At 55.2% G+C, this 21741-nt stretch overlaps 9 protein-coding genes across 9 annotated transcripts; 3 read left to right on the top strand and 6 right to left on the bottom strand.

The window, feature by feature from the left end:
• Nucleotides 1–1964: 1964 nt before the first annotated feature.
• On the bottom strand, nt 1965–5837 carry BAUCODRAFT_150665 (uncharacterized protein; the record flags this gene model as incomplete). Its single annotated transcript, XM_007681333.1, has 3 exons — nt 1965–2237; nt 2316–4970; nt 5085–5837. 3 exons carry the CDS (start codon nt 5835–5837, stop codon nt 1965–1967), a joined length of 3681 nt encoding a protein of 1226 aa, XP_007679523.1.
• Nucleotides 5838–5922: 85 nt separating this feature from the next.
• On the top strand, nt 5923–6780 carry BAUCODRAFT_43839 (uncharacterized protein; the record flags this gene model as incomplete). Its single annotated transcript, XM_007681127.2, has 1 exon — nt 5923–6780. A coding segment is annotated over one exon (858 nt), but the record flags the coding sequence as incomplete, so codon positions are not given.
• A 1912-nt stretch (nt 6781–8692) lies between these two features.
• BAUCODRAFT_150667 (uncharacterized protein) lies at nt 8693–9360 on the top strand (the record flags this gene model as incomplete). Its single annotated transcript, XM_007681334.1, has 2 exons — nt 8693–9268; nt 9334–9360. 2 exons carry the CDS (start codon nt 8693–8695, stop codon nt 9358–9360), a joined length of 603 nt encoding a protein of 200 aa, XP_007679524.1.
• Nucleotides 9361–9752: 392 nt separating this feature from the next.
• BAUCODRAFT_75584 (uncharacterized protein) lies at nt 9753–13013 on the bottom strand (the record flags this gene model as incomplete). Its single annotated transcript, XM_007681161.1, has 4 exons — nt 9753–11662; nt 11756–12225; nt 12451–12700; nt 12764–13013. The coding sequence occupies 4 exons, from the start codon at nt 13011–13013 to the stop codon at nt 9753–9755; spliced, it is 2880 nt and encodes a 959-aa protein (XP_007679351.1).
• Nucleotides 13014–13264: 251 nt separating this feature from the next.
• On the bottom strand, nt 13265–14303 carry BAUCODRAFT_237195 (uncharacterized protein). The gene is made up of 2 exons (XM_007681335.1): nt 13707–14303; nt 13265–13634 (listed from the first exon to the last, which is right to left on the bottom strand). Exons 1-2 carry the CDS (start codon nt 13992–13994, stop codon nt 13467–13469), a joined length of 456 nt encoding a protein of 151 aa, XP_007679525.1. The 5' UTR covers nt 13995–14303; the 3' UTR covers nt 13265–13466.
• Nucleotides 14304–15779: 1476 nt separating this feature from the next.
• On the bottom strand, nt 15780–16799 carry BAUCODRAFT_125194 (uncharacterized protein; the record flags this gene model as incomplete). Its single annotated transcript, XM_007681336.1, has 4 exons — nt 15780–15853; nt 15932–16546; nt 16638–16664; nt 16751–16799. 4 exons carry the CDS (start codon nt 16797–16799, stop codon nt 15780–15782), a joined length of 765 nt encoding a protein of 254 aa, XP_007679526.1.
• A 515-nt stretch (nt 16800–17314) lies between these two features.
• BAUCODRAFT_75854 (uncharacterized protein) lies at nt 17315–18281 on the bottom strand (the record flags this gene model as incomplete). Its single annotated transcript, XM_007681179.1, has 2 exons — nt 17315–17952; nt 18032–18281. 2 exons carry the CDS (start codon nt 18279–18281, stop codon nt 17315–17317), a joined length of 888 nt encoding a protein of 295 aa, XP_007679369.1.
• Nucleotides 18282–18874: 593 nt separating this feature from the next.
• BAUCODRAFT_113538 (uncharacterized protein) lies at nt 18875–19762 on the bottom strand (the record flags this gene model as incomplete). Its single annotated transcript, XM_007681337.1, has 1 exon — nt 18875–19762. The coding sequence occupies one exon, from the start codon at nt 19760–19762 to the stop codon at nt 18875–18877; it is 888 nt and encodes a 295-aa protein (XP_007679527.1).
• A 69-nt stretch (nt 19763–19831) lies between these two features.
• Nucleotides 19832–21691, top strand: BAUCODRAFT_37011 (uncharacterized protein). The gene is made up of 3 exons (XM_007681032.1): nt 19832–20324; nt 20378–20445; nt 20566–21691. Exons 1-3 carry the CDS (start codon nt 20231–20233, stop codon nt 21385–21387), a joined length of 984 nt encoding a protein of 327 aa, XP_007679222.1. The 5' UTR covers nt 19832–20230; the 3' UTR covers nt 21388–21691.
• Nucleotides 21692–21741: the final 50 nt, after the last annotated feature.

The raw sequence follows: 21741 nt of genomic DNA on the forward strand, positions 1-21741 counted from the left end.
GTGGAGATCAGCACTGTCGCAAGGGGATAACCACGCAACGGTCGATCGAGCGCCGCGACATAATGGCGTCTCATAGGCAGGTCCGGCAGACGAGCCGTGGAGTCCTCTCTCTCATCTATTTCGTGGGGGCGGTGCCCTGAGCCTTCGATGCTGACTGGTCCGGTGGTGCGGGCCACTCATGCACTCGAGATAATGTCCGAGCACAGCCGCGTGCGGAAGGAGCCGCTTGGTCGCGCTTTCTCTTTCCTGGTCAATTTCATTTCGACGTGGAAGAAGCTTCCTTGCCTTTGTGCTCCAGCACGAAACCGTTGGCAGTCAACCAGTGTCAGTTTAACCATGATTCAAAGGTGACTGAGACCTCACTTCTACTTGTGTGCTCCCGACTACGCTCCATGCCTTGGCGCCTCAATATAATGAGTATTCCTTCCCTGTGAAATGGCCAATTCTGGACGCTTTTGCCCTGACAAGACAGCCTTGCAGCACGCGCTCTGCCGCAGCGGATCAATCTAAAATTGACGGCCAATAGTGCGGGCCGGCAAATTAGGCTAAGCCGTGACGGGACACTAGCTCGAAGCTGGACGCCTCTCGTCCGCTCTGCGCTTTCCCTTCTCTCTAGCACAGCGGGTCGCTCTCGCCCATCGTCGTTCCTTCCCCACGACCACATAACGACACTTCGTCTTGCAGGCTCACAGCTCGATTGGCAGTATTGGAAGGGCAGGTTGGCGCAGTACTCTTGCACCGTTCACGCCGTCGACGACAACGAACGCACGCCTTACGCCGACCGAAACACACCCCTTTCTTGCTTGTCGCCAACTTACCACACTCGCTTCACCGACTTCACCTTGCGCCACGACTTACGTTTACGGCCTTTGTAATATCATCGTTTGCCTCTGGTCTTCGCCTGCACCACGGACCAGAATCGGACAGGGGACACTGGTGCTGCTCACTCGCTGCTCTTGCTGGAGAAGGACGCGCGCCCATTGTACAGAAACGCCAAGCCTAATCACAACTCGGCCGCACGGGCAGGACTGTCAAAGACCGTGCTCGTGTCCCAATTGGCCGTTCTGACCTCACTTGGTCGACCAGTGTGGGAAGTCAAAGAGTGCGCTCTTTGTTCGCCTGCGCCCGGAGTACCTAGGCTCTCTTTCAGCCGTGGGCACATTGAAATTGGCATCTTCCTTAGACGGCAACACCAGCTATTCACCCACTGGATTGGTTACGTCTGACAGCCGCCAGCCTTCAACCAACCGCGCATTCCAACTATCAACGCTCCCTCAAGCGAGTTCCAGCAGTGGCAATGATGACCTAAGCGCCGTCGACTAAGCCCGCGCGCACAACCTTTTGGGACTCCCTTTGCGCTCGTTACTCTTGACAATTTCGTCAACCACACTCGTTTGTCTTGCTTTTTGGTATGTGCAAGGCCGAAGATAGAAGATACGAGCTTGGTGTGCTTGCTAACGTCGTCCAGTATCTTGTGCATTCCTGTTCCTCCTCCCGCAGTACATTTCTTAATACTCACACAAGATGAGGACTTCCACAGCAGCCTGGGCTGCAGCCCTGGCGGTGATGTCCATGAGCGGAATGCGTACAAGAGCGGAGGCTGCGCCCGCTCGAAGACATGATGAACCGGAACGGCCGAAGTACTACTTTCCCAAGCATGTAAAGCGGCAGTACACGAACACATCAAGTTCCGATCCATCAGACACGAGCAGCTCGAGCTCAGCATCATCCAATGCCTTGGACTCAACCACATCATCTACCGACATCGCAAGCTCGTCGTCATCGCCTGTTACGACCTCTAGCGCGCCGAGTCCCTACTTTACCCCTTTCAACCCGATGGCATGGCTTGAAAGCATGATCGATGAGGGCTTTGTACCGGAGACGGCCAACACGATGGTCACCACAACGCTGACGTACACGGAAAGCAACTCCACAGTCATGGATACAGCGACTTACACCTTCACCTACACGGAGACCATCTCCCCAACAAGCTCTTCGGCGGCGCTAACAACGTCGAACAGTGTACTGTTTTCAAGCTCGTCCATTGCGGCTCCATCGAGCTTAAGTCCGAGCAGTTTCGGACCCGCACCAAGCACAAGCAGTTTTTCCACTCCGGTGTCATCCTCTAGCGTGGCGGTCTCTAGTTCCACGGCTTCTTCAACTGGCTTTCTGAACGGTCTTCTCGCGCCCTTCGTGGGGTCGAGCACCAGCTCTGCTGTAGTCACAGCAGTATCATCCTCGAGCACTCAAAGCACAAACAGCTTCCCGAGCATCAGCTTCAACTTCACGTTTCCGGCGTCCTTCACTTTTCCAACCGCAAGTAGCACGACATCCAGTAGCTTCGCCTCGACCTCTAGCCTGGCTTCTAGCTCTAGCACCACCTCTTCCATTCCGGGTCCGACCTCAGGCGCGAGCTCATCAGATCCGGCATCATTGACGTCGAGCGCGAGCTCTGCATCTTCGAGCAGCACCGCCGCGGTGTCTGGTTCTCCGGCTAGCAGTGGCTCTGCGTCCTCGGATCTAGGCGCGTTAACTTCTAGCTCGACACTTGCAACTACAGCTAGCCTAAGCGTTGGTACGGTAGCATCAGGCAGCAGCGTCCCATCTTCCATCGTGTCCCCAACGATCAGTAGTGGGTCAGCTTCTACATCGGCAAGCAGCACAGTCTCGCCAACAAGCTCCGTACCCACAACGTCGACAATTGCAAGCTCCATCAGCGGTGTCTCTTCAGACGTGTCGTCAGTTGCCGCGAGCCTTTCCGAAGCTCCGTTGACCTTGTCGTCAAGCTCATCCACGGCGCTAGCGACTTCCACGTCTTCCAACCTAGCGGCGATTAATGGACTAGCAGCTTCGGCGAGCTTAAGCGGCGTTTCTGCCGGCAGTGTATCCGAGAGTGTCCAGCCGTCCAGCTCAGCCTCTATAACGGACATCACTACAAGCACATCTGCTATAGACTCGACAACATCGACAAGCTCGTACACTGGAGCAGTCACCGTTGGTGTCGACACGGTGTTGTCATCCACCGCGTCGTCCTCTGCAGAGATCTCCACAGTCGTCGACGTTAGCTCTACACTAACAAGCTCGGATTCCGTGTCCTCCATCGCGAATACTGCATCTGCTGCGTCTCTTACCACTACGATTGCGTTGACTGGCAGTACTACAATTACCATCACTAGCACTGCCACGGGCTCAACGTCCGTCTCGTTGATCACTACAGCCGCGGCCACAGACAGTAGTAGCAGCACGGTCTTGTCTGCAGCATCGTCCTCATCATCCGCAGCTGCGGATATCACTGTCGGCTCATCCTCCACAGCGAGCGGTACTACCATGGCATCCTCAGTGACTGCTGCGGCGGAGACCACTGTGGCCACGTCGTCCTCGTCCAGCGATGCCACAGCGGCATCCTCAGTGACTGGTGCGCCGGAGTCCACTGTGGCCACGTCATCCGCGTCCAGCGATCCCACAGCGGCATCCTCAGTGACTGTTGCGCCGGAGACCACTGTGGCCACGTCATCCGCGTCCAGCGATCCCACAGCGGCATCCTCAGCAACTACTACAGCGGATACCGCTGCGGACTCTTCAACCGCACCCAGCGATACTACAGCGACCTCCTTAGCAACTGCTGCGGCAGATACCGCAGTGGAGTCCTCAACCGCACCCAGCGATACTACAGCGGCTGTCAGCTCTACGCTCAGCGGCGCTGACGTTTCTGTCACGTTGACCACGACAACTGTCGAGAGCGCTACCCTTGGTGCAACAACGCTCCAGTCAGCTCCGCCAACAGCCGCCGCGACGAATGGCACTGCTGCCAGTACCACGATCAGCAGCTCTGGAACGGCTAATGCCGGTGCGTCTGGGGTGGCAACCGGTTCACGCATCGCCAGTGTTTCTGATGTCAGCGGAGTATCGGTGACCGACACTGTGGCATCTAGCCAGGCTTCTGTCACAGACACTACTGAGGCTACTGGAACGACAGCTACTGACTCTATAGCTCTCTCTGTCACGACCACAGTGATGCCGTCGACCAGCAATGCAGCAAGCACTGAACCAGCACCTCTGTCTAGCGAGGCCTCAGCGACAGGCACCTCTGACGCTACAGTTACCGTTTCCCTGTCAAGCGTACCAACAGTAACTGGCACAACTACCACCGACACCGCTCCGCCTACGGATACGGCGACGTCCGTCATTATCAGCAGCGGAACTGACCCGAGCGCTACCGGGTCTACGCTGCCCGCAGACACTACGGCATTCGGCACAACTGCCGTCCCAATTACAAGCTCCTCCACGTCTTCAGATACTGCAAGCGTGGCATCAGCGAGCCCCACGCCGGCCAGTGTGGCAGTTGTCACAAGTGACACTTCACTTAGCCCTTCAGGGGTCGCCACGAGCGCTTCTGGCACTTTCTCCGGCTCGGATGCGGCCGTAAGCTCGACGAGCACCGCGACAGAGTCTGCCACGGGTATTGCAAGTGTCAGCACTTCAAGTGTCCTGGCCGTGTCAGGAAGCTCCACATCTCTGACTGCAGACACTGGTAGTGTGGTTACCTCATCTGGCCCGCTAACGGTCTCAGCCAGCCCAACAAGCTCTGTGCCTGTTAGTGTAGTCACCAGCGTGCCCACTGCGTCAGATACAGCTTCTGCATCCGTCTCCATCTCCGCCTCTACGGCTACGGATCTGTCGGCGACCGTCAGCTCAATAGCCAGCACCGGAGCTAGCTCTTCAAGCCCACCGATTAGCACTTCGACAGGCTCAGCCTCGCTGACAGCAGGGTCTGTGATCAACCCGGCTCCCCTGTTTACAACGAGCACAAGCACGGGATCTTCCACGACTGTTCTGGTTCCCGTACCGGTAACGACAGATGCATCATCGATTCTGGCTTCCGAAGCTTCGGTTCTGGCCTCAATCTCGTCCTCGCAGTCGGCTGTCCAGGCTTCTGTATCTGCGTCCGAGTCGTCAGCTCTTGCGGCCGCCTCATCGTCTCAAGCCGCGCTTGCGTCTTCCGCCTCGGTATCCGATGCTTCGCTGTCAGCGTTGGCTTCCGCTGTCACTAGCAGTGCGTCTGTCACCGATATTAACACGGTTACCACTATCCCAACGACAGTCCCGTCCACCACCTTGAGCGTCTCTGCGAGCGTTGACCCGAGCCTCACTGCTTCTGTGTCGAGCATCACAGTGTCTGGCAGTGTCCAATTAACGACAGACAATACTGCAGTGAGCACGGGCAGTGTTCCTACTGCGACCGTGCCGTCAACCACTGAGACTGCTACGTCAAGCGCGCCTAGTGGAACAATATCGGGGACGTCTGTTACCTCAACTGAAAGTAGTGCAACAAGTCCATCTAGCCGAACGACCTCCGATACGGCTATCGTGTCCACCGAAACCACCTCTACTGGATCAAGTGCAACGGCGGAAATCACCGCAGGCACTGCGACCACCTCAACCGCGGTGCCCGCTTCGGAGTCTTCCACCTCTGCATCTGTGACTGTTGTGCCAGACGTCTCGAGCTCAGCTACATCAAGCGGGTCGTCCACTTCCGCATTATCCACGTCTGCATCTATGAGTGTTATGCCAGATGTCACGAGCTCAGTTACGTCCAGCGGGTCGTCCACTTCGGAACTTTCGACGTCTGTCTCCGTTACTGTTGTGCCTGTCGGCTCGAGCTCGGCCACGATAACTGTGCCTACTAGCGAGGCCTCATCGACAAGCGAAGAGTTCGTGACTGCGAACTCTACCCAAACCACGTCTGTGACTCTCGTGCCCGCGATCACCAGCACTTCCACCACTTCGGAAACGGCGCCTACCTCCATTATACCAACTGGCACCGACACCGAGACCATTTTGACAATTCCAACGAGCTTCTACTACGCCTCGTCGACGAGCGCCAGCACAGCCGGACTTGCTACGCAAACAGGCAGCACTACCTCAGCCTCCACTGGCGTGCCCACGTATATGCCGCGCCTGGTCCAGCCTCCTGGCGGGATACCAACAGCGCAACAGAACAGCACGCTCATTCAAGTGGGGTTTAATTATGCGCTTAACTACCCGTTCGTGGTGAGCAATGAGAATACAACCGCGCAAATCTTCGCATACCTGCCCCAGGGCATCGCCGACGGCCTTGGTATTTCTAATGACCAAGTGAGAATGAATGGCCTAATGCCATACGACACTTCAGCTTCTCAGGGTTTCATTACGACCTTAGCCCAAGCATATGTGCCGAGTAACATGGTCACGCTCCTCCAGCAGGAACTTCACCAGCCACAGAGCAATCTCTATAACAACCCGGACCAGACCATCAACACGCTGATGGCCATGATCAACCCTGCGATCCCTCTGTTTCCAGGCGCTTCTCTGGACAGTGCCACAGCCACAAACAACAACAACCCTGCGGCCACGACATCAGCATCGGCGGGAGACGGCGCCCCCATTGGCGGTGACTCTGGCAGCTCGCAGCCCGTGCAGGGCAGGTCGGTCGGAATAGGTGTCGGTGCCGTTGCAGGCGCTGCCATCTACGCGGCGGCGATGGTTTACGTGGCGAGACGCTACCGCAAGAAGCGACAAAGCCACCAACGCGCGTCGTCAGTGCCCACCGCCGGTGACATGAGCCAAGTATCAGGTGGCATGGGCGGATACTTCATGTCTGGCGCCGCTGGACCTCGCTCACCCTCCGTCAGCGGTGGAAGAGGCAGCAGGCAAAGCGGAGGGAGCAGTAACGGTCGAAGTGTGCGAGAGCAAGGCATTTCGAACCCTATGAATGCCGAAAACAGCTTGGGCTGGAACTGAGTACAACGTTTTCTATCTACGTGTGTGGGACTTATCACATCTGCAGCGTTTCCTTTATCTTTGTTGTTGATTAGCGATACCGCGAAGAGCCTTCGAGCCCGCATGATGTGCTACTTTCTAAAAAGGCTTCCGTTCCAACTGGAAGAAAGCCACTTGGCCGGATATAAGCCCTTTGTACATATGGATCAATCAAGCCAAGAGTCTTCACGTTTTGCCTGTCGATCCATCTTGTCGATCCAGAATCAACCATCAACAATGCTCGAGCGAGCAGCACGGCGTGCTACTGATCGGCGAGTGTCCGCAAACGCTCCCCTATCTGACAGCTATCCAGGCACGCAGATCATTTACTAGCGTTTGTCGAATAGGTGGTAGATCCACTTACAAGGAGCAATAGTCTCAGTGATCGACAACTTTCTCCCGGTCCCCCCTCTCTGCCATCTGATGATCATAAGACCTTGTCCCGATGTGCTCCGTTCTCCGGAGACGTCTCATCAGTAGCACTGAGCCAAGAAGGGTGCTCCCGAGTGTCGACTGTTGTGATCGCTGTTTCAAAAGGAGTCGGAACTGGTGGCTGCACTATAGGCATCCCGCTGAGCATCCGTCTGCCGCGGCGGCGTTCAACAAAAACCCAGCTCCTCTCCGCAAACAGATGGTCCTGACCATTGCCCACCGCAACGGGCCCGTTGAGCCTCTGACGCGTGTCCGCAGCGTGATAACGGTTCGATGTAAGTGGTAACAGAGTCCTACCGGCCGGTATATGGTCCAAGTTGCGCTGTCAATGCAAATGCCGGCAGCCTGCAGATGCCCCTACCCGCAAATTCCCCGATCAGAGCACGACTCGCAGGAGCATCCATGCGCGGCTAGGGAAGCAGGAACAGTACCTAGGTTTCTCGCTTGACCAGCATCAGGCCTAAGGCACAGTAAGTAGGTTCGCCTAGAAGGCCACTCTCTGGACCCGCACTTCCCCAATCCGTCCGGACCTCATCAAAACTGTCTCTGAAGGTTCCGTGGGCGGCATTCCCCAGGCCGGAGACTGTCTCATTCCCTAACAGTGAGCTAGGCGGCCGCAAGACGCCCTGGACGTGCGTTACGCGCTGTGACGCTGTCGGCAAGTGAAGCATAACGGCCATACCATTGAAGGTGCCGCTTCTGCAGCGAGAATGCGATGGTGAAACCACTGCTGGATGAATGCCCGAAAATGCGCGAACGATTCTGGTAAGAGGTTAGCTCCGCTCTACTGCGTTCCTGACGATCTCCCTACACACACCAAATTAGCCGTTTGACGGCCCCTGCAGAGATGGGCCGGACCTCACACGATCTACTGCAACTCCCGGTGGATCAGTGGCATTTTGTGTGGGAAATGGCAAGACCTCACATGCTTGCGCGAGGCACGGAGAACGCCAATGCGGGTCGCTTGCAACAAGCCGCATCAATGTCAGTATGCCGCATAGGTTATTCACATCAGCCGATGCAGCTATCGGCAAGGTTGCAGATTGAAGCACCGCCGTTGGGCCATGGTCGTGCGCCACGGCTTTGTTCGTCTCGACCGAGGGGAAAGGGAACGGCGGGAGCTTGGAACGCTGTTTACTATGATCGAGAACTGACTTTCACACGTGTATAGTGGAGAAGTCTCCCTTGCACCTTTCCACTATCTGCCCAGGCTCGCCTCCCCACAAGTGAGTGAAGGAGTTGATCGATACGGAGACCTTCGACAGGACTCGTCTTCACCTTACGAACATCACTCCCCACTCTCACCTTCCGGACCTTGAGGCAGGACCTTAGTAGCATCAACATCGAATCTTCGACAACCGAACAAACGTCGACTCTCCTCATTGAACTGCATTCCCAACATAATCTTGCGTCGACAACGCTACGCAAATCGTGCTGCCTGGCGCTGTAACACCCTGTCACAATGGCGATGTTATTACCCAGACCATCGACATGCGGTACGCGACCTGCCTACCTCGACAATCTTTTCAGAGACGCACCACCGGTCCCGGCCCTCAGCCCCAGCGTCCACTCATCGACCAGTAGCATCTCATCGGGCAGCATGTCACCATCAGAGATACGAATGACCAGACCGCTGCCACCACCATTGCCACCATCAATGGAGGAACCGTCAGACGATGTCAGGTCGCTACGATCGTTCAAAGTCAACTTTGGATCACGCTTCAACGTGCGCAGCGTCTTCAAGCGCCGGACATATCCCGAGGCGACAGAGATCAGCAGACCTCCATCCCCAGCTTCCATCCATTCACAGGAACAACCTGCGTTACGAAGGCCTTCGTTGCCGAAGCTGCAGACGGCCTTCCCGTCACCAGGCCGCAAACTCGGGCTGGCACAAGACAAACCATTACCGAGGGCACCGTCACAAGTCTCCCTCAAATCACAAGAGCTTAGCTGTCATCGCTGTTATTACTTCGCCGCACGCAACTGCAACGGTTTCGTGATGGGAGGAAAGCATGGTGATGCATGCGAGCAGTGCTTGGTGAGTCAGACCTTGGGACTATGCGCTACTGTCTTCATTGCTTACGTTGCTGACCTGTACCATAGCGAGCCGGCTTCTTTGGCGCACCTTAACGCACTGCTCCCGTCCCATCTCTTGCTATGATCCTGCTACAACGGCGTTCAATGCTCATACGCCCAAGACGGCTGGATAGAACGATATAGGGTCTTATTTGCCGAGGTCAGGCACCGGCGTTACGATTACAGGATGCTATTCGATGTAAATGTATGAGAGAAGAGACGTCGAGCACAATCAGAGTTGAGGTTTGATGCGCTGTCTCGGCCAAGGTCGGGGCAGGCTTAATGTACAGTACAGAGTTACCATAGACGCTTTGTGCACGCTCGCAAGGAGCCTTACGAATTGGAACTAAATACCGCATAAGCGTCATGCTTACACTTCTGATGTAGAATTCGCAACGGGGTATCACTTATGCCGTCCAGTCCACCATAAATGTCTGTACGATAGCTCAAGCGGCCTGCAAGTGCTTGCTTGCCAGCTCGCTATGACCGGGTATCAGCAGCTCAACGCAAGAATTCAAAACACCCCATGCTTCTTGCAGCAACTCCCAGCGAGGTTGCTGGAAGCTCTCGCGCAACAGCAACAGCAGTCCAAGACACGAGTTGCGGTCTTTGAGCTTCTCGAGGTCATCGGGACTCCCAACGCCGCCCACGCGCGCCAAATAGCGTTGCATATCGAAGATCTGCAGCTCGCGCGTTGTAAGCGTATAGTTTGACGGCCGAATCGGACCATCAAGCGCGTAGCCGTAGGACCAAATGATCAACAGAGCGAAGTACATCACCCACGGTCGGTTCAGCAGGTAGTCATCGCGTGCGCTGTATGTGAACGTCGGTGGCTGATGCGGGTGAAGTCGCTTCGGGCTCAACTCCTCTTCCGGCACGAGCACCTCACACAAGAACCGTAGCGCATAAAACGTGGCATCTCGCGCGCGAGCGCTCGGGGCCCACTGCGTGCGCATCCGCTGTTGCACAGCAGCGCGGTCCGCGTCCGTGACAATCCTGCCGAGAACGCGCTCGGAACCTGCGAAGACGAGACAGTCTACGATGTCCACATGCATCGCCATGTGTGCGAGACTGTGCAGACAAGTTCGGGCTTCGAAAACGTTGTCTCGGTGGTCATTGCTTGACCGATCGTTCGCCTTTGTGTTGTTGCACACTTGCAGCCAGTGCTCATTCTTTGATAGGCTCTCATCGAAGTCCCTACGCCAGAAATCGAAGGCTCGAGTGAGCGCGCTCCGCCATTTGATCTGATTGCCGAGCGTGTTCGTTGCTCCAAGCGAAGAGACTTGCAGATCACGCTGGTTCATGTGCCAAGTCACGTTGAGCAAGCCGCTCATGATGACCACGCGACCAAATGTATTCGTGCGCACCTTCTGCCCATTGAGCGAGCGCTTGAGCCCTTCCAAGAAGGTCGTAGGCTTGAAGCCATTGGCTGCAAGACTCGCTTCTACCCTTTGCACCTCAGCGCTGCTTGTTGCAGACCACAACGCTTCGTCGCACGGTAGCGGTAAGCGGAGGTCATGCGGCGACATTGCGGCAGAGTGTCCGAATAGCGTCGCGTGAGTGGAGTCGATAATGAACGCTGCAAAGGCCACCCTTCGCGTCGCTTCTGCCGTGATCCACCTGTTCCAGAAGGCATCCGGCGTGTTCTGTCCGCTCGTGTTGATGGAGCCATCCGGACCTGGCGGTGTCCTTGTGGGGTCATCGTGACTGTGCGGTACCTCTGTCGCGCTTCGACCGATAAGGGACGACCCTCTACGCATCACAGTAAGCGTGGTTGCATGATGGATGTGAGCTCGTTCGTGCAAAGCTATGGTGCTGAACATCTTCTCAAACAGCTCGAGTAAGAGCATCGTCTGAAACGTCCACAACTTTGCCGTGGGCCTGAACTCGGCGTCTTTGAACACTTCCCAGCGAATGTGGTAGGCCATGAAGAAAGACAGCTCTGCACAGTTCTGCGTCTGCTGGTACGTGTGTGTACGTTCCAGGCACACAGCACCCAAGCACATCATTGCAAGCAAGAGCAGGTCGGGACACGTCTCGGGATTGAACGTTGGTCGGTGCAAAATCGGCATTTGCTGGTGTATGTGAACCCAGTAACTGGTAATGTACGTTTTGAGCATGTGCACACTCATGACATGCTGTTTGTCGTCCGAGTCGCCCATTAAGATCTCCTCCTTCGTCTTCCTGCCTAGGCAGCAATTGTGAGAGATTTCTTGCCAGCTGCGAACTAGCTCTGCGAGCCGGTTCTTGGTCTTCTCGCTGATGGCGCTCTCACGCATCTCAATGTCGAGTCCGTGATACCGAGAAGCTTCGGACCACGGATCACCAGGTTTGGGCGACTGTTTCGGCGTTCCGTCTGGCTCAAGCTTTGGCAGAGGCATGTTCCAGATGCTCGGATTGTGCATAGGGGCAGGTTCGGGTGGAGTGTTCGTGATGAGGTCCAGGCTACCAGGGTTGAACAGCGAGTTCAAGAAGTTGTCGTCGAAGATAGACGTCGGTGAGCGATTGAACCCATCGCCTCCAAACACAGGCATGGTGAACCCGGAAGACATTTGCTCGATGGCGTTGAAGTCTGCGATACTATTCGATCTACTGTTGGGTACCGGTTGTTGTTCGGAAGAGCTGAACCCGGGCGGTGATAGTATGCTGCCAGATCGTGCACTGCTAGGCTGTGACGGAGTGAATGCCTGCGGGAAGCCGAATGGTGGCAGCGATGGGAGCGACGTGAAGTTTGTCGGCGCCCGGAGTTGCTGGGCTGATACATTCGGTGGCGGATACAGGCTCTGCGGGTACACATCCACCGCAGAAGGCGAAGTGAACTGTGGCGGTGGCATTGGGTGTAATGGCATACTCTGATGGTTTCCGAAACCCTGTGTTTGCAATGCTGGTCGTGGATAAGACTCGTCAGGGCCATAGCGTCTTGCGGAAGGGGGTGACAATGGTGGCGGCATTGCTGTAGGGTGCGGGTGGTCGAGGGATAGAAACGCACCGTAAGGCGCATAACTTGGTTGATGTGTGTCAAGCGGACCGGCACCAGCTGATGGTATTGGTCGTTGATTGGGCAATGCATGGTTTGAATAGGTGGTTGGGCCGGAAGCATAGGGTTGAGAAGGCCCATTCAGCGATGGTGTCGGTTCGGGGTACGTAATGGGGAGTACATGATGGGATGTCTGAAGCGGTGATGCCTCCACAGTGGCGCTGCTAGATGGCGGCGAAGCATTTGTAGAGATGTTGGCAGACACAGAGTGCCTTTGACTGTTGAGGAAGGCATCCTTTCGTTGAAGGTGCGATCCCTTCGCGGTGTGGCGCTCCTTGTGGCGGGCGCAAAGATCAGCTCGAACGAAGTGTCGCTCGCACCCTGGAAAATCGCACCGATATATCTGCTTAGGTGTGTCTGCGTGCACATTAGTCGGTGGTACATTGCTCGCATTGCATGACTCAAGCAAGGTTCACATACGGTTCAATTGATGGCGGTACAGATGCTCCGCTCTGGAGTATGCTTTCCCGCACTCTTCATGCGGACAATGATACTTCTTGTCGCTTTCCTTGATCACCTTCCGTTTCTTCCGCGGCTTGTTGTCTGCTATATCATCAACTTCATACGCCGCATCCTCCTCTTCGACGGGTCTCGAGCGGACGTCGTGCTCGGCCGTCTGGATCGATGGTGGGGCACCCACGCTGCTGCTATCCCCAGACTCGGTGGTCATTCCAGTATTCGTCCTCTCGAGTTGCACGGTGGCAGCGAGGACTGCCTGACCGTCTGCGAGCATGGAGCTCGATGCGCCGTGTGCCGGTAATTACTGCTCGCACGACCGTGCTGTGTCAGCATGCTCGGAGGTTGCGGTCTCTGCCCGTTCGATGTTTCGACTCCAGAGACTGTCGTCATGAGGAAAACATGCGGAGATGCGTCGCAGAGGGCTTTTGCTGCCCACGTGCGTATCGTTTTGAAGGTGAGGCGCGAATGGCGAGGGTAAATGCGAACTGACTCCAATGAATCGCACGCCTGGAGAGCGCGGGATCGACAAGGATGCCTGCGTGGTGACCGCGCGAAGTGCGGAGAAGATGTGGGATCAAAGCAACGATCCGGCCGGCGGCCCTTACAACCTTGAGCTACGCCACGCAATCAGAGCAGAGCTCGAGCGTCTGCGTGCTGGATTGGATCAAATCCAGGTCCGCACTATGTGTGATACGCGTTGGACACGCGACACTCTGCCAATCGAACAAAATAGTATCTTCCCAAAGCCGAAAAGGAGCTCCCACAGAATTGCAAATTGATCCCTGCCGGAGAAGCAGCAATGCTCGCGTGGTTCATGAGGCTGAACCATCACCTATAAAGGCGTCAGTCTCCCTTTCCACTCACGACATCATTGGCTGCTAAAAATCTGCGGGCTTGAGATGACCATAGTGCACAATCCTTCTCTCGTCCCGCAACCACGCAACGCCGTAGACGGCGGGGAAGTTGACAACCTGCAGATGAGCTGCAGTAACGCTGCCCTTTCAAGTAGCTGGTGACGAATGCAGACGCCATTTGCGCCATAGACGTGCTGAGACGGAGTGGTTGACCCTGTCACGCCTGTCACGTTAAAGCGCACAGTGAGGATGTGTGCAGACGCGCTAAGCGCTTCGTGGTGTCCATCATCCGACAAGAGGCGAAGTGCGATTGCATGGGCAGCAGTCACGACCCACATGGCCGTGCAGCATCGCACAACCTATCGCACATGCAATCGCGTAGAAGGATCAGTAGTGTCAGCCTGCTTATTAAAACGAACAATGCTCACTTGTCCTTGCACTGCCCGGAACCTCCACGCATGTGCGCGCGTCAATGCAGGTATGTCACCACCACCACCAACACCGACAGCCCGGCTTAATCTGGTGGATGCGTAAGTGGGATCCACCTCGTTTGAGCTGGTCGTCCGTCTTCGGACCGTGACCGCTAGCATTCAGCCCAAGTTAATGTGGAGTCATTCATGAGGCTCTGCGGCATAGCGTGGGTGCTGATACCATCTCGTCGGAATGCTCCATTCTCGGTCATCTTCTTCTCAACACTCACTCCCTCGTTTAGAGAACGCTTAAACCACTTTCCTGCGACGATACTCTCACCTAGATGCGGCTGAATGATGATCGAAAGCGCACCCACGACTGCACCACGTGTCAGGTGCCTGCGCTGCGAAGTAGAGACTTGTCAATGGTATCGCTCATGCAGGAGAAGGCCCGACGGCGTGACGATGGCTTTGTTTCCACGAGCGCCTCAGGTACGAAGTACTTGCTGCATCCTACACCGCGGTAACTGCGCCACCGAGATGGCCAATGAGGCGACTACCCATCAGTCTCATCGCAGTGTCACATCACCCAATGACAACGATGGACCGGACCACGCATAAGGCTGCGGCCCTAGAAGCCGCGAACTCTCCTCGGCACGGCATGAGTCGTCCCGAAGGCGCATACGACAACCTTCCGTTTGCTACTTTCTCGCTCTTTGATCGCTCTAGCGTCCAAGACCAGACAAGGTGAGATGCACGCACTGTGCACGGAGTGAAGATCGTTCGGTGGCTTACCTGATCCGCTCACTCCCCGAGCCGCACCTTCTTTGCTGGCTTCGAGAACGATAGAGCGAAGCTTAGCTCTGACGACACATCAATCCTACCGTCAGCCCACGAGACCACTGCGAATCTGTTCCCTCGTCTGTCGTCGCTTCCCCTGGCGGCCACCGCATGAGCGCATCACTGACCCGCAAACGGAAGGAGAGAGCAAGCTTCGCGCGCGATTCTACCCGGTGAACGTGTCGCACCATCCCCTCGCTGATGCTGACTTGATGTCAAATAGCTTGTCATCTTCCGCGGAATAGGCATAGCGACGACATCTCCTGCCGTGACGTGCTGGAACCGATGCGCTCCGTCTCCAACGACAGATGCAGGCTATGTTCTGCTGCAGTGTCAGCGTGCCTTTCCTCCCTGACGTAGGATGAAGCCATCTTTGTTAGAGCAACAACTCTACTGCACCCATTGAAACGGTAGCTGAGTTTTAGTAGCGACCCGGTCTGAGTGCCATGTCGGGCAATCCACCGCACTCCTGTTCGCTAGTGGAGTCTATATAGTATAGCCCACATGTCTTGCTGCAGCTACGGCCGTGCGTCTTGAACTGACAGCTGTAGTAACGGTACGGCATACATACGGCTATCCTTCCGACAGCATTCGATTACCGTAGCGTATGAGTGTGTCTTTCTATGAGAACGTCAGTGGCGGAGGCGTCTGGAACGACAGGAGAAAGCAGGGAATGTTGAGCAGACTGCGAAAGGCCGGTCATGCGTTGATTCTAATCTTGATGGACGGAAAGCCCAATGTGGCGTCCTGCTTTAGGTCAGCTCTATAGTCAATGCTGCCTCCTTCGGCGTCACCCGCCCTCACATCAACATTGCAATCGCTAAGGGTACGCTTCAAGCTTCGAACATGCTCCAGTCGGCCCGTTATCGTCAGCTAATCAGACCTGTCCGCTCGCTTCTGTCCATTGACGGCCTGGTCAGCGTCCAAGCTCGCAGCCTGTTCCGCCTCTTCATGACCGTTCCCGTAGTATTCCTCCTGCTGCCTCTTCCGCTCAGCACCCACCGCAACACCACCGGGCGTCTTACCCTGACTTCGCCAGAACGCCTCCCTCTCCGCCAGTAAATCCCCAGCCCATGACTTCATTTCCGGCAGAACTATGCGGTTTGCAACATGACTGAACTCTCCCAGGTCGATCCTGCCCTCGTGGCTGCGCTCGTACTCATTCATCTGCAGCAGAAGCTCGAGCTTATCCACATCGTGCACAAACTTGGACTCCTCTGTTGCACTGTCTTCGTATTCTTGCCACACATCTCGCATACTCTGTGCTTGTCCGCTGCCTTTGTGCACGTTGCTTAGCAGGTTCGTGCATAGGTAGTCCATGGTCTCCGCTTCACGCCGACTCTTTTCGACCTTGCTCACGCCATCTACGGGGGTGATGTCGCCGACGAGTGTCTCTGCCATGTCATGTATGAGCGCCATGCGGGTGCATCTAGAGATATCTAAGCGTGAGGCCAATGCAGGAGGGCAGAGCATGGTGATGATGGCCATGCGGTACATGTGATCCGAAATACTCTCGCCATAGTTGATACCGAACCGACGCCAGCCTTCCCGCTTGGTGGTCTTCAGGCGTTCTATTAGGTGGAAGAACGGTAAGGGCGTCGAAGAGCCTTCTTCTGGACGGCGTGGTAGGGTTGCTAGGACTGATAGAGCCTCAGTATGGGTGATAAGGGTGCAGAAATGGTCTAATATCGTACAAGGCTCGCTCGCACCTTCATCTTCGTTGTTACGTACCGGTTTCGGGCGTCCAGTGGGAGTCCGCTTGTGAAGAAGTCAAGATGCCGGACTTGTCATCTGCGCATGGCGTGAGCGACCCTATTCCAACGCGTGGCGCTTGTACGACCTACTAGGGGGTGCATTCGTCTGCGGCGCGTCTTCCACCGCGCTGGGCGCCATGTGTTCGGTTTGAGCCGTAGTGGGAGATGGTGTCGATGCAAGAGCGGACGTAGGTCACCCCGTGGGAGAGGCTTTTGTGAGATATACTAATTCGACACTTTGATTGCTATATTAGCAGCTTACTATGCTCGGAACAAAGGTTTGATATGTGCAGATGTGTCCGGCCTTAAATCGCGGTCAAAGTGTTTGTCGACCAGACGCCGCAAACAGATGTGGGGCTGGACAGCGGCTCAATGTCGACAACGGCAACCGCATCCAGGTCAGAAACACGCGAGATAAGACCGCAAGATGGCGCGGCAAGATGATCTACGTCGTTAGTGGACCATTAGGATCGATACGTGTAGCCATGTGCGTCTACCCATCTTGTTGTGGGTGAGGTGTCAACTTGCACAATGGTAAGACCTAACGATATGAAGGAAGATGGCATCGTACCAGGTAGAGTTCGGAAAGTTAAGGATCGCTGGATCAATTACAATGCGCATGCAACGCTGCACTACAGCGCTATGCAAGATTTACTACCATTCACCAATCCACTCGCTAGCGCCGCTTTGCCAAAACTCATCGCAGGCAGCTTTCAATCCAAGGTTTGGCCGTAGGTCGTTGATCGTAAGTGGATCTCGTGTCAATGGATCCGTGGGGCTCCGCTTCAGATGCTCGGAAATCGTCGCGCGTTCGTAAGAGTGCCCGTTCTTCGTAATGACAGGGTCGTGCATAGGCTCAAAGGTGATCATGTCAATCAGATGGTCTGGCACTTCTCGCGGTTTATGATTCGAGGGGTCTGCTGCGGCGAAGACAGCCCGAATTTCGCTGATCTTCGTTTCGTAGTTGGTCAGTATTTCTTGATGCCGCTCCGATGCTTCAACATTCCCTAGCTGACAGCTCTGTAGCTGGTCGGCGACGTGCTCCAGATCGTGCTGCTTCTGGCATTCAAGAGCGTCTTCCAGCTCCGCGCGTAGATCTCCTTGCCGCCGCAACCTCTCGCGGTCGCGAGCGATGAACTTGGCCTTCTTGCATTTGAGCACAAAGCTGGAAAACGTTTCAAGATCCTTCGGCGATATCTTGGCTGCTGGCTGTGGATGCAACACCTGCTCATATGCCGTTAATGCCGACGAGAGCGCTTCGTGTGGATGATGCAAGGCAAGTTGAGCTTGCGCTGTCAATGTGTCAATGACGAGCTTAGGTCGCATACTCCAATATATGGAGTCAAGTGATGAGCCCGTTATCGCACGTACCAAGAAAGTAGAAAGCCTTGTGGTTCTGCCCTTTAGGCCCACTAATCTCTATGCTGTTCAGACAGTCATTGACGGCATCGTTGTTTTTTTGTAGCTTCAGTCGCACGTTCGCTCGATTCGTGAAGATTAAGGGATTGCGTGAATGCTTCTGGATCGCTTGGGTGTACAGGTTCTCGGCTTCTTGATATTCACCGTTTCGGAAAGCAGTGTTGCCTTTTTCCTTTAGCTGTTCAGCTTGATATGCTGCCATGGATTGCCCGAGCTTGATGCGAGAGATAATCTCACGGTCGGGAGCAGTAAACTTTGGCAAGAGGTGGAAGTGGAAGGCTGACGGTGCCACCTGAGCGTTCAGGTGGGGCAGTGCAGTCCGCGTTTGGTAAGCGCCAAGCGCGTGCATTCCGATTCTAGAAGTGTCGCTTGAACCATCAACCTCCGCCACGAATGAAGTGACCTGAACGCGTCGCATCAGTTACAAACGTTACTTTTTGCCAGTGAGGGATATCGGTAATCCAACCGCTCTGTCTGGCAAGCAACAGAATGAACTTGGAGGAGACACTCGGCGTTTGGGTAAGGCGCCTGCGCCTCATTCTGTGGCACGCATTGTACGTCCTAGATTCCAGAATCCAGTCAATGCCTTGAGCGGAAATAGTCTCCTTCGTTACGGCGGACAATCTTGACGCTGTGGTCGGTCCATCCTCCAAGGAGCTCTTTCCGCTACCTGTGGGATCCGAAGTAATGGTAGACTGCTTTTAAACCATGGCTCGTTGATAAACCCCGTTTCCAGGTGCGTAGGGTTGGCCTTGACGGTTTGTAGCCAAGGCACTGCGAAGCGGAAGGAGCGAATCATATGTTCCCGCCAACCCATTCCCACCACTGGTTTACCTTGCCACTTTCTCCGCCATCTCCTTTAGCATTGCCGCCACGAACACTGACCTCGACCCCATGCTCTCCCATCTGCGAGAACTTGAAGTCCGTGGTACCGTATTCTCCGAGCCAATTGGTCTCTTCATCGCCACCAGCACCCTCGTCCATACCGATGCCACTGTCCAGCAGACCTTTGCTTCTAGTCCGACGAACTTTGGCAATCTCCTCTTCAAGCTTGGTCCTTACCAAGCCAGCCGGCAGTGAAGTGAAGACATCTTGCTTGTTCGCAGCCACGAGCACCGGTATCGCTTGTGGGTCCTTCGACGTCTTGCTCTGTGTATGCCGCTTCTGCAACAGCAATAGTACGTCGTGTAGGTACTCCGCAGCCTCTGTTAGTCCGGCTGCTGAGCTTACCGCAGCGCTATCCACCACAAAGATCAGGCCTTTGAGGGAGCTTCCGGTGGTCAGAGATGATGTTGCATGATGTCGCAGCTTGCCGTGACCCGGTGTGTCCAGCAAGGCCAACTTGGGCTGAGCTTGAGCTGACGTGTCATTCTCGGATCTGTACCGGTCTTCTGACGAGCGGGCGGATGATGGAAGTTGACAGACTGCAGACTGCGGCTCTTGGCTGGTGTGTGTCGGAGAGGGAGATCCGTTTGCAAATAGTGTTAGGAGAGTGGTCTTTCCAGCACCGCTAGGACCAATCAATAGGAACGTTGGCAATTCTTTTGCGACAGCTTTCCGGTAAAGGTAGAAGTGAATAAGTAGTGGTAAGGTCAGACTAATGAGCAACGTTGCGAAGATAGCCGAGATGGCCGGTGAGAAGGCCCATGTCAGCCAATCTTTGGCCGTGCTAGAGCTCGCCATGGCGGCATACGATACGAAACTCAAGTTGCAGGCAGGTTGCACATGCACGGAAGCTCGTGTTGACCTCTGGCAATGATGGAGCTCATCCGGATGTGCCCGCGGCACCGGCTCGGGCCTGCTGCAATGCGTTCACGTTACAGCCTTGGGAAATTACCTATCCGTTGCAGGGCCATCGCCCTAGAGTGGCACAGAGACGTCTTCCAATGCAGGACTATGCTGGGCAAGGTCTACGCTACGGTTTGTGGAAGCGCGCAATGGCCCAGACCCGTGACGCGAGCATCTGCACCTCGCCACGCAAAGTGTCTCTGTAGCCATGGCATATTGACGTAATCTACATTCTGAGTGAAAGCTACGTGCTCTCTCTTCTGCATTGGCTGCGTTGCGATTTCATACACTAGCCCAAAGCTTTCCTACACTTCAATTCACCGTTTATCGACACCAATCTAGAACCACCGTCAGATACCCACCATGTTCGGTAGCAGTAATTCATTTGACCCGAATAAAGACATCCCAGACCTTACCGGCAAGACCTTCGTCGTGACGGGTGGCAGCGCAGGGATAGGTATGGTAACCTGCTCTCTTCCTTCCTACCACAAATGCTGAACGTTCTTGCAGGCTTCGGAATTTGTGCCCATCTGCTTCAGCATGGTGGCGAGATTTATCTCCTTGGCAAAAAGGAAGAGGTACGTGATCTTGTGGACCATGGCGGGTATTAGGTGGTCGTCCATGGTGCCATGCTGAATACGGCTGCAACTCCTGGAGCACAAAAGTGGGACAGAGTAGTTGGCTAACTTTGTTCATAGCATATTCAAGAGGCTGAAGAAGGCCTGAAGAAGTACGGCGATGTCTCAAAGGTGAAATCCGTGCAGATCGAACTGGAAGATTTACGCCAGACCGATGCAGTAGCTAAGAAGCTGGCATCTGAGCTCACCCGCCTCGATGCGCTCGTGCTGAACGCTGGACTCGGCGTAGGCGTCTACAACGAAACCAAGGACGGCATCGACAGCCACATGCAGGTCAATGTTTTCTCACAGCACCATCTGATGATGATACTCTTGCCGCATCTCTTGAAAACTCCGGACAGCCGAGTAGTGATGCAGTCGTCGGAGTTCCACCGCCTCGGCACCAGTGACGTCCAATTCAGGGATCTAGCGGAAATCAATCAGGATATTGGTGCGTCGAAGTTGTATGCACGCACCAAGCTGGCGCAAGTCTGCCTAACCAAGTCAATGGTCCGTCACAAGAGTGAGGGCAAGCTCGGTCTCAGCCCCGGAAAGGCTCCACTCTTCTTCGCAGTGCATCCCGGTGGTGTGTCTACAGATCAACCAAAACAAGCCGAGGAAGCCTACGGCACCATGGGCAAGATCGGCGTCGCAGCCGTTCGGCCCTTCATGAAAGATCCGATTGATGAGGGATGTCGACCTGCGCTGTTTGCTGCAACCAGCGAGGACGTCGTGAAGGAGAAGTTGGATGGCGAGTACATCGTGCCAGACCGCAAAGTAACTAGCGTTTCTGGCCATGCGAATGATCCTGAACTGCACGAGAGATGTCTCAAGTTGACAGAGACTGTGCTGGCGGAGAAGCTGGGGAAGCTACCGTACTCTACAATTTACGCTTCATCGTGACACGCGACTCGTGACTCGAGCGAAAAGTCATTGCACCTAGGAGTGCGATTGATTGAGTTGTTTCGTTGCGGCATTGTCGCACGCAGCATAATATTAGCAGATTGAGCTGCGAGTCATTTGAACGCGCTGGAGCGTGTGACAAAATGTTGTTGAGTTGTTCCATGTCATCCTAACCAAGCCATTATCCGCACGCGCCAGTGGCGACAGTTTGGACCGGTATAAGGAAAGGGCGGTTAAGAGCTGGAGGGCCGCCTACAGAACTACAAGACAATGATCGTACAAAGCCGGCCTCCCACCACAACCCATCACATTCACATTTTCGCCGTCTTCTCCTACCTGCTCGTTACCCATTTC

Source organism: Baudoinia panamericana (genome assembly GCF_000338955.1).
Source record: "Baudoinia panamericana UAMH 10762 unplaced genomic scaffold BAUCOscaffold_11, whole genome shotgun sequence".
Lineage (NCBI taxonomy): Eukaryota > Fungi > Ascomycota > Dothideomycetes > Mycosphaerellales > Teratosphaeriaceae > Baudoinia > Baudoinia panamericana.

Excerpts from the sequence above, each read along its gene's own strand:
- BAUCODRAFT_37011 (XM_007681032.1), top strand. The coding sequence starts at position 20,231 with ATGTTCGGTAGCAGTAATTCATTTGACCCGAATAAAGACATCCCAGAC. Across the intron at positions 20,325-20,377 it reads GGGTGGCAGCGCAGGGATAG|GCTTCGGAATTTGTGCCCAT; the intron begins GTATGGTAACCT and ends ACGTTCTTGCAG. Across the intron at positions 20,446-20,565 it reads TCCTTGGCAAAAAGGAAGAG|CATATTCAAGAGGCTGAAGA; the intron begins GTACGTGATCTT and ends CTTTGTTCATAG.
- BAUCODRAFT_237195 (XM_007681335.1), bottom strand. The coding sequence starts at position 13,994 with ATGTGGGTCGTGACTGCTGCCCATGCAATCGCACTTCGCCTCTTGTCG. Across the intron at positions 13,635-13,706 it reads GAGAAGGATTGTGCACTATG|GTGATGGTTCAGCCTCATGA; the intron begins GTCATCTCAAGC and ends ACGCCTTTATAG.